The sequence below is a fragment of the Alternaria arborescens genome (genome assembly GCF_004154835.1).
Source record: "Alternaria arborescens strain FERA 675 chromosome Unknown contig_8, whole genome shotgun sequence".
Taxonomy (NCBI): Eukaryota; Fungi; Ascomycota; class Dothideomycetes; order Pleosporales; family Pleosporaceae; genus Alternaria; species Alternaria arborescens.
Genome location: NW_021167863.1, coordinates 861,772 through 875,406, shown reverse-complemented (window position 1 = coordinate 875,406; position 13,635 = coordinate 861,772). Strand labels below are relative to the sequence as shown.

The 13,635-nt window shown below is 50.5% G+C and overlaps 7 protein-coding genes across 7 annotated transcripts; 2 read left to right on the top strand and 5 right to left on the bottom strand.

Moving 5' to 3' along the window:
* Nucleotides 1–244: 244 nt before the first annotated feature.
* AA0111_g4531 (hypothetical protein) lies at nt 245–857 on the top strand (the record flags this gene model as incomplete). The annotated part of the gene is made up of 2 exons (XM_028650545.1): nt 245–409; nt 465–857. The coding sequence occupies 2 exons, from the start codon at nt 245–247 to the stop codon at nt 855–857; spliced, it is 558 nt and encodes a 185-aa protein (XP_028508178.1).
* Nucleotides 858–1,044: 187 nt separating this feature from the next.
* Nucleotides 1,045–2,130, bottom strand: AA0111_g4530 (hypothetical protein; the record flags this gene model as incomplete). The annotated part of the gene is made up of 2 exons (XM_028650544.1): nt 1,045–1,143; nt 1,195–2,130. 2 exons carry the CDS (start codon nt 2,128–2,130, stop codon nt 1,045–1,047), a joined length of 1,035 nt encoding a protein of 344 aa, XP_028508177.1.
* A 486-nt stretch (nt 2,131–2,616) lies between these two features.
* AA0111_g4529 (hypothetical protein) lies at nt 2,617–3,225 on the top strand (the record flags this gene model as incomplete). The annotated part of the gene is made up of 3 exons (XM_028650542.1): nt 2,617–2,651; nt 2,704–2,888; nt 2,972–3,225. The coding sequence occupies 3 exons, from the start codon at nt 2,617–2,619 to the stop codon at nt 3,223–3,225; spliced, it is 474 nt and encodes a 157-aa protein (XP_028508127.1).
* A 758-nt stretch (nt 3,226–3,983) lies between these two features.
* AA0111_g4528 (hypothetical protein) lies at nt 3,984–4,964 on the bottom strand (the record flags this gene model as incomplete). The annotated part of the gene is made up of 4 exons (XM_028650541.1): nt 3,984–4,187; nt 4,246–4,333; nt 4,514–4,770; nt 4,890–4,964. The coding sequence occupies 4 exons, from the start codon at nt 4,962–4,964 to the stop codon at nt 3,984–3,986; spliced, it is 624 nt and encodes a 207-aa protein (XP_028508128.1).
* Nucleotides 4,965–6,006: 1,042 nt separating this feature from the next.
* AA0111_g4527 (hypothetical protein) lies at nt 6,007–6,590 on the bottom strand (the record flags this gene model as incomplete). Its single annotated transcript, XM_028650540.1, has 2 exons — nt 6,007–6,508; nt 6,556–6,590. The coding sequence occupies 2 exons, from the start codon at nt 6,588–6,590 to the stop codon at nt 6,007–6,009; spliced, it is 537 nt and encodes a 178-aa protein (XP_028508121.1).
* A 1,279-nt stretch (nt 6,591–7,869) lies between these two features.
* AA0111_g4526 (hypothetical protein) lies at nt 7,870–8,574 on the bottom strand (the record flags this gene model as incomplete). The annotated part of the gene is made up of 1 exon (XM_028650539.1): nt 7,870–8,574. One exon carries the CDS (start codon nt 8,572–8,574, stop codon nt 7,870–7,872), a length of 705 nt encoding a protein of 234 aa, XP_028508122.1.
* A 1,926-nt stretch (nt 8,575–10,500) lies between these two features.
* Nucleotides 10,501–11,876, bottom strand: AA0111_g4525 (hypothetical protein; the record flags this gene model as incomplete). Its single annotated transcript, XM_028650538.1, has 5 exons — nt 10,501–10,957; nt 11,010–11,407; nt 11,455–11,559; nt 11,613–11,708; nt 11,760–11,876. 5 exons carry the CDS (start codon nt 11,874–11,876, stop codon nt 10,501–10,503), a joined length of 1,173 nt encoding a protein of 390 aa, XP_028508119.1.
* Between the last annotated feature and the right edge of the window lie 1,759 nt (nt 11,877–13,635).

Here is a 13,635-nt window from a genome sequence, read left to right as displayed (position 1 = left end):
TGCATCATCATTTCCCACCGAACCCCATCTACCCAAATCTCCCTCACATCCCAATATCCATCGCACGATTCCTCAGGTTTTATCCTTCTACTGTCACTAACAAAGCACGACAAGACAAAACATGATGCTCACAACATCGTTCTTCTCACACGAAATGCCGCACTACTCTGCATATACGCCACCGCGATCATCACCACTTTCCGAGCGCTCTACAAATGCAAGCCCACGAGCCTTCAACTTCACAATGTCTTCACCCCTTAAAGAGAAATCCGCGATGCCGCAACGCGCCTTCAAGGCCAATCCGGTGATGCAGACGCGCGACGCCACCACAAAGCGAAGAAGGGATATGTTCTTCAAGCGCGTCCAGAACAATCGAGACGACAAGAAATGGGAATCACGGGGCGAACAGGTACGCGGAATTGATCCACATACCTCATGAACAGCGATACTAATTGACGATGCAGATTCAGCAATTGGACTTTGTGGCTGAGCGCAAACGATGGGAAGCCCAAAAAGCGCGTCAAGCACCTCAAGAGAACGATGATATCATCGAGTACATGTTGGACGACGCGGAACTTCCTGAACTTCCGAGTTACGCGCCTCAACACGATCCCGAGATGACCGAAGCCGATTACGTCGCTGCACAAGAGGAGTACGAACTTGAACAATTGATCGCGTCGATGGAGCAGGAATCGGATACACGATCACAGCATTACGGTAGCGACGATGACGACTACGACGCGATATTCATGGAGTGCGCGACGGCGGGGCATGATCAAAATCAGCAGCAACCGCAGCACGCACAAGACGCGTTTGGAGGTGAAGACATGATGGACATGGACATGACCGACGGCTGAAGGCTGTCCAGGAAAGGAATATCGACACGATGATAATATTGGTCTCGGAATTACGGCTTGAGGGCTTTGTACATATTGTAGGACAGGAATGTTGGCAGGTCAACAAGATAGATTACCTGGGAGAAGGCATCGTGTATACATTGGGTATCTGGAAAGAATCAAGCAGACGAGCTATCGCACAAGGAGATTACTGAGTCGGGCAGCCCTGATCCATATCCTGAAGCGCCTCCTGGGCAGCGTTCATATCGCCGACAAGGTCGGGTGGGGGAGAGCCAGCGGCTTGCATCTAGATAGCATTAGCACTTATCGCATCATGCGTCAGAAAGTAATAAAATACCTTCTGCATCCTCTCCACAATGTACTCCCTGTCCTGCGCGTTGTCGTCACTGTACCCTTTCCTTTCAAATCTCCCTACAATCTCCCTAACCAAAGTCTGCTGCTCCTCGTATCTCTTCAGGTCGTCCTTCTCCGTCTTTTCCTTGTTCTTCTCCATCCACGCTGGGAACTTGTCGTCTAGCTCCTTCATGGGCTCGTAGAGGATGTCCTTGTTGGTAAGCTGCTCCATCATGCTCATGAGCACTTTACTGAAGTCTTCGTCGCCGCCCTCGCCAGCGCCACCGAAGCCACCAGATTCCATGGATGCGAGCATCTGCGCAAGGATGTCGTCTTGGGACGAGGATGCAGCTGCGGAGGTTGCGGTATCGGAGGAAGACTGCATGCGCTCCATAGTCTTCTTGATGGTTTCCTGGAAGCTCTTCTCCGCCTTCGCAGCGGTTTCCTTTTCTGACTGACTGGGTGCCGCCTTCTCCTTCGTTTCACTTGCACCTTCATCGGTTTGCGCATGCGCATGCAAATGTCCGGGATCTGCCAGTGGGTTCGCGCCACCCATCTCCTCACTCATCTCCTTCATGATATCCTCGAACTGTTTCTGGAAGTCACCTTGACCGAGCAGCTGTTCCATTTCTTTCTTCAACTGTTCCTGGAACGCATCTGGGTCTTCCATCATGAGTTCGGCAGGAGAGATGTCCGAGGGTGGCCTTCCGGGCCCGGAGGATGACGGCGCATTGCTGGACTTGGGGTATGCTGCTTCTATCGACGAGGCGGTAGGAGCTTTGGCGTCTAGCTTGGTGTTGGCGAACTCATCGAGCACATCGTCAAGGTCGGAGAGGTCATCTTCTTCGGGATCTGACGCTACCTCGGGTGGAGGGGCAGTGGTAGTGGTTGTGGGTTTGGCAGGCTCCTGCTCTTCTTTCTTCACGGCTGCGTCCGCCATGTTGCTTTAAACCTACTCCTAGATATAGGGAAAGGCTACTTGAAGTATGGGTAACAGGAATAGGAACAGGTGAGGCAGATCGTAGCTGTTTGGAATAGGCATGTGCCATGTCAGCCTCGGCCCGTAATGTGCATTCGTTCACATAAGCGGGGCAACAGGCCAAAGTCTAGCGCGGGGCAGATCGCGCATCGCACCTTCCACCTCGCGACGGGATCTAGCCCGAATCCCAACGCTGCGGCGCCCGATAATTGTTGTCAGTCACGTGCAACCGTAACTCGACTTCACCTGGCTCTCGAAAGTGTCTCATCTTCACCTTCACCACACTCGCAAGACACATACAAGCGCGAAGCCACACCTTGCAGCTCGTTAATCTCAGTTTGCGACATCCAGACCCTTCTGTCTCGACCACTCGCTTCGCCAATACTCCATTACACAAGCCCGCCCGACAAGCTAGAGGCGCAACAGGCTTATACCTACAGCCTCACCATGTCTCTTTGCGTAAACCGACTCTCAGAAGAGAGGTACGCTCCATTCTTTTCCAGTGAATAATCTTTTTGCTAACTCAGACCCCAGAAAGTCATGGCGACGAGATCACCCCTTCGGTTTCTTCGCAAAGCCAATGCGCGGCTCCAACGGCATGATGGACCTTAAACGATGGGAATGCGGTGTACCTGGCAAGGAGAAAACTATATGGGAAGGTGGCTTGTTCAAGCTTGAGGTCGCATTTCCGGACGAGTACCCGACAAAGCCTCCGAAGTGTACGTCCACGACCTCTTATGAGCGGCCTCTGTTCTCGGAATCCTCACAACATCCTCATGAACGTCGCTAACGCGCACACTAGGCAAATTCGTACCCCCGCTATTCCACCCAAACGTCTACCCATCCGGCACCGTCTGCCTGTCCATCCTAAACGAGGAAGAAGGCTGGAAGCCCGCGATAAACATCAAGGAGATCCTTCTCGGCATCCAATCACTTCTCGACGAGCCCAACCCAGAGTCCCCAGCGCAAGCCGACGCATTCAACCTGTTCAAGAAAGACAAGGCTGCGTACGAGCGAAAGGTCAAGCAGATCGTCAAGGAAAACCCAGCGCCGTAGTATGCCAATGAAAAGACGAAGAAACAGCTCGAGAAGGCTGATGGAAAACCTGACAAACACGCTTTGGCCGGATTGAGTAAACGAGAAGTACAAGCGATTGTCTGGCAGGTCGATAAGCTCTTGGGTAGTGTCTAGGCGAGGGCTGTGTGCTTCTGCATTCTTTGCTTTGACTTTTTAGCTTCGGCGCGATCAGGACAGAACGTTTTTGGCGAGAACGATGGGGATTCTGGCGTTTGGGGCAGCAACCGAGCATATCATGGGTGCTTAGATGGGGAGAAAAGCCCTATGTGGCTATGATACCTGACTTCTTCTTAGTCTTCTGGCATATTACCTACGAAGTAATCTCTATGATTTACACATCTCCGTTGACTGTTGCTCAAGATCCCGGTGCGTTCGAGACTGGAGGTATAAGCTTACTGTAGCGATGGAGATCCGTAGGAGACCAAAGCTACTGCCTTGTCCGACCAACGTAATATTCATGAGTCAAAGAAGATACCATGCAACAGAATGATGTAAGATATATTAAACCCATCTGGTCGTCCAGAGTTCCAGTGATAAGAAGTCTAGCAGCCTAATTACTGCTCCCTCACATGTTCCCAACAATCATCTTAATAGTACAAGCCTCAGTCTTACAAATTCCACCACGATTCCCATCCAATTTTGTGTGTCCCTCGCCTGCCCTGCCTGAAGCCCCGATAGTGATAGGAAAGGCGACCAAAGTCTCGTGGTATATAGTGCGTGCCAATCTCGTGTCACACCTAGTATGGGCGGTATGCCGATCCGCCTCTTCCGCCGCGGTATCCACCACGGTAGCCGCCTCCTCGTGGAGCGCCGCCGTAGCCGCCACCGTATCCGCCACGTCCATACGGTGAACCGCGACCGCCGTATCCGCCTCGAGGGCCACCACGGCCGCCGCGTCCGCCTCGTGTCATACCGGGGAGGTTCGTTCGCTTGGGGACGACCTGGGCGACAGTTAGTTTCATGCCGCAGGTTTGGCGTGGATTGTTCTGTGTCTCGTACCTTTAGATTCCGGCTGCGGAATTGGCTGTTGTCGAGGACCAAGGCCTCATTGACCAGATGTGGTTCTGTGAACTCCACATACGCATACCTGCATACGCTCATTAGCGTTCCGATCTTTCTGCCAAACTCTTGCCAGGTAGCGAAAGATACTTTCGCAACTACTGTGACTCCAGCGCTACGCGACTAGTTGCGCGCGAACTGTCAAAACGGCGAGAACAAAAGTTGAACATGCGCAAATCGTCAAAGAAAACCTCCTCTTAGTACTGACCCTTTAGGATGACCGGTGAACTTGTCCAGCAATATAGTGACACGGTTGATGCTCCCGATGCTCTGGAAGTGTGCCTGGATCTCTTCGGGGCTCGCGCCGTAGTCGACATTGCCAACAAAGACACTTCGCGCGTCGACGTCTTCTTTACTCTCGCGCATTTCGTGGCGCTCGAGATCAGTCTCGCTCTGCATCTGGCGCAGCTTCTGGGCCTCTTCCTCCATCTCTTGTACGCGTCGCCTCATTGCTGAGATCTCTTCCTGTATTGCGCTGTTAGCATGTTGCCCTTCATGACCAGACTCGGTATGCGCGCGCAGCACTTGATAGTGTCGTCTCTCCAAAGAGTGTCCCAAGCGCGTCGATGTGGATTGTATCGTACCTCTTCGTTGGGGTCTTCCGCGGTATCGAGGCGCTCATCCTCCTCGCGCTTCTGTTCGATTTCGGCGTCGGACATGGTGGCTTAGGAAAGGTTGAGTGTCTGGTAGGAAAGTTAGTACCCAAGAACCATTTGACGGGCCGCCCTTGACTTACCGGGCTAACGTGAATGTTCCGGGCCGTGAATGATAATTAAACTACGATCGTTGGGCGCTAATATTTCACTCTCAGTATGATTAAACCGAGCACCAAATGCGACGACGTGTAGATGACTGGTGCGGTGTTCGTAGGTTGGAAGACAGCTGACGGAAGTGATGGTGATGTTGCTCATACGAAATGACGAATGGCACTGGGGAAGCTCGTAGCGCGCCGCTAACAAGGCAGCGGAGCCTCACTTATTATGTAAGCACGGGCCATGTTTGCAGTTGCGACACACAAAGACCAACGCCTTCTTTATTCTCCTTTCACTACGTAATCGTTGACGCTTTTGATCATAGAGACCACACTCTGCTTTTCACTCTCAGTCTTCTAAGAGGCCAAGCATTCAGATTTTGTGCGATGCAAAAGGCTATCCGCAATTGCGTTCTTTATCCCGAATGTCATTCTCACTCCCAGTGGTTCTACCAGTTTGCAAGCCAGCTACTTTTCATCTGGACTCTCTTCTGGCATTCAAACAGCCACATGATAATTCTTGTGTGAAAGGACTTGGCCCGCCCCGGTCAGCTTGCTTGGTTGGTGCAGGTTTTGCAATCCACGGGCCAGAAAGTCTGTTGGCAATTGCCCGAGATCGCAAGACTCCCTTTGCTGGTTGACGGTTGGGATACGATACTAGATAAATCAAGCCAGCTTGTCTGTTTGAAATTCACCAATAGAGTAGGGTATGGCGCATATTACAGCAAGCGTTGGCTATTGTAATTAACTAATAGCATTTTCTCAATATAGATCGCGGATGCGGAGCAACTTTGGATAGAGCCTCGCTTCAAGACAGCGCGTAGTAGACTTCCATATTTGAGAACTAGTTCATTCTCCTATCTCCGAGTCATTACAACCTCGTTGTAGTGTTTGCGTTCCAATTTCGACCTCAGCAGCGGCTTATAACCCACTTCATTCACCTTGCACAGCTAACGAACGAGAAATGCCTGTGGCAAGTCTGGCATTAGAACCTTGTCATACAGGTCCATCTTATAGACAATATTGCTAATAGCCCAAAGGTCGACGTAAAGGCGCAATAACGGATCGTTTCCGGCGAGGTGTTCGTAAGCGTGAATGACACGGCGGCAACTAGGGTACCATCTGTCCAGGTTGTGGATATCCTTGTCGAAATATGCATCTATCAGTGCGGACTTCAGGCCAGGAGCTAGCAGTCTGTCGGCCAGAACATAAGCTCGGCACGCGGTGGCCAAGCCACTCCTGTAACTGTGTCGGATGTATTCCAAGTCTTCCCTCAAAGTGCCTTGGTACGCCCGATCAACAAACACATCAAAGGCATCGGTTTCTCTAAATGCGCCAGAAAGTGCTCCACGAAAGTAGCCTGAGTGGTGTATGAGAAGGCCGGTATGTAGGTTGTACTCCTTGCCGTTCGGACCAACTTTGACGACAATGGTGTTTGAGCCCGCCGCCATGCTGTGCAAATGTCAGTATTGCGTTGTTCTGAACTGGGAAGTGCATACCTAGGACGAAGCACTACGCCAGAAGACGAAGACATCATGCAACCCATACGTAGTACTGTGCAGGGATGGTTTGCGTCCAGTCAAGAATATGTTATGAGGTGCGGCAACGTGTTGTATTGTTCTAAAGGCGCGAAGGTCTTTTTGTTATATCACAGCGCAGTTCCGAGGGTTTGAACTTCTCATCGCAGTACCAGTGATTGATGTGGACTCGACCAAAATACGATAGAAGGGGTAATCAGTCGACTATACGACTCATGATTTAAGCATGAACTCCCGTCATGGAGTATCGTGAGTAATGACACAAAGTGGAGGACTTTCTCATCTGCCCATGTGGGCTAGAAAAACATGACAAAGTCGCACGACATGATTCCTGTGCCTTCGTATCTTAACCTGCGGTTTTTCTTTCACGAAGGCGTTGATCTCCGTAGCTCGGGCTCAGTTACAGGCATATCAAGCTTGTCGAATGTCTTGAAAGCTTCTAATTCAAGTGGGCTAGTGGACGTAGCCTGATTGCAAGGGCTGTCAAGTTCAAACAGCCTTACTGGAACGGATTCTGGTCCCTAGCAAGCGAAAGGTCAGACTGTTGTGCCACATTTGAAGAAATATCATGGTCCAGCGCTCAAAGCGACGCACGATCGGTGGCAGGCTGTCTAACGAAAACTAGTAGACTGGATAAATCACTCAGTTATAGAGTTTGAGCAAAGATTCTTTGTTACTGGACATTCAAGAGTGTGCGCTGAGTTCGTTCGCCAAACTATTCCTGCATTTTGATCTTACACACCGTAGGCTCTCCAAAGACCGCCAGACGTGGACGCACAGTGCGCAATGATCATCGCTGAAGTTCAGAGTGGCGGGAAACTATGTCCGTTGCAGACTCAGCACGGTCCACGAACTCACGCAGTCTTAGTCCGTCTGCTCGTTTGTATACTTGATTGACTTCACGGATGACTGCATCAAGGGAACAGGGATGTTTTCGATACTCTGGACTGCGAGAGCGGCGTTCGTAACGGATGTGCAAATCTGGCGCTTTAATAGACTTGATGCCATACCGAAGTTCGGCGAAACTGAGTCCGGCGTAAGGTGCAGTTGGTCGCGGTGACAGTATGGCCATATTGTTCATTTGTCTTGTAAGGGCGCCAAGAAGCATGGAGCCACATTCGAGGGAGCATTTCTCATCCTGAATACAACAATAGCCGCTGCAAAACTTGTCGAACCACCCTTGGCAGACATCTATCGCTCCTTCGATCAGTTCTGATCTGCAAGTCTCTATTCCCCCTACCACAGTTAGCGCCTGCCAGTAATATCTGGTGGATATCACTTACGAAGGATAGCTGGTGGGATGCTCAATTCCATGTTTCGTAGAATTGGTTCATCGCTCTTTATTGAAGCCCAAAAAGTGGATTCATTGAACTCCTCTTCCAGCTTAAACACCCAAGAGATAAGTATCCATAACATCAGATCGCGGCTATAAGTTTCTGGAACTGAGCATTTTGCCCGCAGGTGCGTTATCCAGACGTCAGCAATCAAGTCGAAAGCCTCCCAACATCTGTAGTAATCCACCAAGATGGCGATCTTAGCAAGGAGCTCCAAACTGAGTGACTTTGGCACCTGACGGAAGCGAAGATGTAAGACGTTCAACAATATGCCGAAGGCTTCCGGATCCCAATCTGTGGTGTTTACATGATAAAGGCCATCATCCCGCTTTAAACTCTCACTCCATGATGTCAACTCACTCTTGAATTTCGGCGAAGCGCATACCAGGTGCTGCGATGAGACCTGGTAGACAACATCCGGCAGAGCGGCTTGCCTTGGCACAGGTTGGTTTAGGTCGTCTGCACATGCATCGGAAGTCGCATCGTTCAACGGCTCGTCTTTATGCTCATCTTCTGGATCTTGAATCTCACTATTTTCTTCGACAGCCTGATCCCATACAGCAAATGGTGCACCTGGATTTCGTAGCGTGAAGATGACATCACCAGTGTCAGCTATGATGATACGTTCACTTGAGGGCGACGTCATGACGTGTTGAGAGGTTGGTAATCGTCCTGCGAAAGGATTTCTCGATGCTTGAAAGGTAATTCGAGTTCAGTGTTGAGCTGAGCGACGAGGCGTGAACTGATAGAAGACGATAGAATGTTTGGTCGGACACGCTATTGCGCTCGCTAACTCGTTCTCACCAGTACTTGACCACAACGCGCCTTTCACCTGATTTCATTATGCAACGACTTGGTTTGTGATATCACCATCGTACTCCCTATTAATCAATCAATTAAGCATCACGAAATTTGTCTTGTTCTGTGATGTCAGTCGTATATTGTGTGCCCATGTGAGATGTGGAAACGTGTAGGGTACTGACTGTATCCCCACTTCCCGATCCATTCGCGCTAAGTCGCGTCTCCCCACGCGTCCAGCAACGTCTATCTTTGGAAACGACCACCACCTTTGCCATCTCATCCAACCTTGACCTGCAAAAGTACTTTCCAGCAGGATGCGATAGGACGGCGCTCGACGCAATGGTGCAGTCCGCTACCAAACTGCACGTACTGTCTGAACCTTACTTATAACCCTCCTCATAAGGATACGCTATCATCCTAGGTCTGCCTCAGGTGTGAACGCCACAACGCACTGTCCGGGAACATAAGCTCTGCTGGGTGCCTGATCGGTCAGGCGGGTGATGCGCACCCGGATCTGCAAAAGCAAGCGCACCTCGTAAAAGCATCGAAAGCTAAAAGCATCGTCCTCAAACCACTACACATCTATTTAACCGCTAGCTTCTCAACACCGCGCCGTCCAGCAAAGTCTAACTGAGCCGGCACGCGGCTATCGTAGCATTAATTGCCGAAATAAGGCAACCAACCTGCCTTCAGTTTGTCAATCGCGTTTCAGTACTATACCTGAAGATCTTTGGAAGATCTGTGACTCCACGTAGGAAACCAACCTGGATGGACGGCAACAGCAAGCCGAGATATCTTCAGAGGTACAAGGGACAATGACTTCCGATTGCGTAAACAGACGAATCAGTGACACAAGAGCTGTTTGAGTGTAGAGGCTGCGTCAAACAACACCATGGATAGTAAAAGCTTGACAAATACAGCGAAGATGTGGATGTAAAAAGTATGGTTGTCAGCTTACACATCATCAACCTACACGCCCTTCTGCCACGTGGACACCATCTTCGCTCAGCTTCCTTACGCCTCTTTGAATGAGGCTTTTCGCCCAAGACCAGATCATCTTCCTCAGCCAGCTTCTTTATCGATATGCCTCCAATCGGACCGAATGGTCTAACCTTACCACAACCACCTAACCGCTAGACTTTCCACCTTCCTCCCTTCCCCTCCCGTCCGATTGTTCGCATGCCGAAGGATCACATGGAATCCACAGCACAAGTCCATTTCATCACCACATGCCCTCCGCCGTCGTCCTCATCAGACTGCAACCCCACTAAAGGCCCGGAGAAATTTTGCCCCCACGGAGTACATGCCCACTAGAGTAGTAGCGTGAGACAAGCCGAATGGGTCCAGGGCGGTCCATGATAAGCGGTGGTTTTGCGACAATTGTAACTTGGGCCGAACACCGAATGTGCTTTTCGGTCGTACTCTAGGTAAGGTACAATTTGCATGGGAAAGAACAAGGCAGTATTGCGCATGTCTCGACAAGGATTTTTCGGCGGTTTTGTGTTTCATGATTGTAGGGCGGGTCTTATTAGAGTTATGGTATGCATATGCAAGTGTGGGGTGTGAGACAAGAGCTTCGTCGTGGCCCAAGCTGTATCGTGAGATGACGTATCAGGTGCCTACAGTGTTTTGTCAATTAGTTGCTAGCAGCTCAGAGTTGGAAGGTCAAGGTGCTGAGAAGACATTACTGTTATAGACTGACACAACGAGTAACGTGGACGTAGTACGAATATACGTAACCAAAGTGTGCGACATGTATATGCATTATCATTTAGAGCTGCCATTTTGGCTGTGCTTTCGAGTGGACATTCGTACTCAGCCCGCTAGCCTTTTGCTCCTCATTCAGCGGATCGAAGCCCACGGTGAATACTTGTGCCCTCGGATGTGCCTCCTCGTCCTCGTTCGTCAGCTCTCGTGTACTCGTCCCATTACTCTTGATGCTGCATGGTCTGTCCTCTCCCTTCATGTGCTCGAGCTCGTATGTGAGACCGTAATCATCGACGCGCTCCTCAACGACCTGGACTTCGTAACTAACGAAAATGGCGCTGAATGACTTCTCAATGATGGGCCAGAAGATGGGCATTGAGGCGCAGATTATGGCGAGATCAATCTCGAGACATGAGAGTATGATGAGAGTGGGTGACCACCATGTGTAGTCGACGTAGGGGGAGGTTGCGCCTTTGGTTTCGACGATGCCATGGAGTCGCCATACTGATGTTCCAACAACACTGCGTGTGAGTTAGCATGGAATGCTCGCTCCTTGAGTTATGAGCAACTTACACAGCACCAAAGGTGAATACGCCAGCCATTGCCAACACATTCTTGTAGCGCAAATTCGGTGTTCGGAATAACACCATAGGTGCAAGGAAGATAAAGATGTCGAACATCATGTTGGTGGCCGAATGCGCTTTGTAGATAGCGATAAAGCTGTCCAAATCTCCAAGCCCAAAGCCATAGCACTTTGCCTCAATGATGCGATTCCAATAGCCGCGGACCGGGAAGCAGGGGAACCAGCCAGCGAAAGAAAAGCCAATACCCCAGAGAGTCACAGCGACAAGGAGGCCAACGCAAACCCATCGCATAGGCCCCGACTTGAAGATGCGGAGGTATTGGAGGAGAAGAGCAATCTTGATCACTGCGCAGTTGGTGATGTATAGGGCTAGTTCGATGTAGTACAGCTAGCTCGGTCAGTGAACCATACATGCCAATCAATGGAAATACTCACCTTCAAGTATTTTACTAAATTGTTGTAGCCAATGTACAGCATATGGTGACCGAGTCCAGTATTGACCGAAAGACACATGACAACAGTCGCTGCAGTATTCAGGGACTAGAAGATGAATTAACTTTATGTCATTGGTATTAAGCCACAATGAAACGTACCTGAGCAAGCAACACGAAGCCATCATCCCAACCAACTTCCTTCACGATCTTGATGCGGACCCAGAGACGAAAAATGACTGCGCACCATGCCACGATCTATTTGCGGGGTTAGTAGTCGAAGTATTGAGTGTGATCACAGAATCGTACCAGGAAGGTGAGCGTAGTACCGAACATGGTCGCCTTATGATTTGCTAAAGGCAGCGGCTCATCTGGGTCCGGGGCGTCCAGCAGCATCTGCGTATACATTTCCTCCCATGTTGCCATCTTGATGAACGTCTTGATGTCAACACCAGCGCCGGCGCTGTTCTGGAAGGTGCAGAATTGTTATAAAGGCTGTGACCCACGCCGCACGGCGGGACCGCAAGCCCTAATGACTGACAGGATACCGTCTGCCGCCTCCCACGAGGCTACTGTGGACGATTCAGGGCCGTTGCCAAGCACGAGCTTTATGCCGTCCACACAGGGCTAACGCAGGTGGAGACGCGCTGGAGGCTCCACGCTAGGTGATAAGCGAACTTCGATTAGCGGATGGTTGCATTTGACAGGTCCTCGCCCAAACTTTATGCAGGGGTGTCGTTGAAAGACACGCGACCTGGACGACCGATTTCCGACCTTTAGGATCCGCTCCACATGCTGCTCGTGCGTGCCACGATTGTAGGTTCCACTACGGCGGTGAGGGCGTTGCGCAAGGGATTGCTTTTGTACCTTCCATGTATCCGGTAACCTTCTCGCATGCACCATTCAGCTCCCGATTACTGCAGTTGTTGATTCAAAAGGACTGAAAGTTGTGTTCGTGTTTGCTCCGAGGTATGCTCAGCCGCGCGGTTCCTGAGTGGACTCATTCTGGGATGTCATGCCGTATCCCCTGACTCCAGGTACAAGGAGTGACATTCAAACGAATGCCGTCCGTGACGAACGCTGGTTCGGGGGTCCGGTACATCCTAAGCAGCCAGCCGCAATATTGTATTGGAAAAACAGAAGATTGGCTTGCGTTTGCATCCTTCGCGTTTGCCTATGCAAGGAACACTGGCCATTGATATCACCATCAGATTTATTCTGCAACAAGAACCGCCACAGATCCTCAGGCAGGGGGTGGGCGAAATTTCCGGCCCAATTGTTGGTCTTCGACGCTATATGACTCGTCGATTAGTCTTGTCTTTCTTCTTTGGGGTATGCGCTAATCGTAATGGATCGGCGCAGGATTCTGCTTCATCTCTTATGCTAGGACCCCGACCATTTGACGATGGTATAAGGTACCCACGCTCGCATTCGCGATGTGATACGCTTACATCATGTTCCTTCAATGGGTACTCGGACGCAGCGTTCCATGGTCACGGCGCAATCGTGACGACGATTGGCGGGAAAGATTGCCGAATTGTGTCTCAATATGCGTCAGGACGATACGCGAGCAGATTCAGCGTAGCTTCAAAGAGAAAGAGTGGCGAAATAATATTCACGTGAAAGCTCATCACCCGAGGGTAGTTGGATCACTGAGGTTGAGCGACTGAAAAGATCAAGGCCGCCCAGGTGATGATGGCATCGGAGGTGCGGCACGGCCAGATACCGGCTTGGCCTCAACTTCCGGTCTTCGACCCTCACATCACATTTTAACATTGCAAAACATGAAATGGGTGAGAAACAGTCCTTGGATGTTTGAACTACTTTGTCATGTAGGAAGTGCCTGCCTTGCATTTACTTTTTTTTGTTTCGTTGGACATCCGTAAAATAAGATGCGAGTGGCATGCATCGGCGGCTCCCTACAGTTCCTACCGTCGTTGTCGATCCAAGTACGAGGATTGCCCCAGAAAGCATGTAGACGCTGAAGCATGAGTTCACCTGACCCTTTACCGTTGCTCCGTGCAGGCAGGACGTTGCTTGTGGCCCGGAAACGTTGGCGAGAGCCCCAGACCTGGACACTACTGCGGCTTGAGGAATTTTCGAGATATGGCACCGACATGAGCTCATCCAAGAGAACAAGACTTGTGCGTCCTACTATCTATTCTTTTTCCATATTCAATGTCTT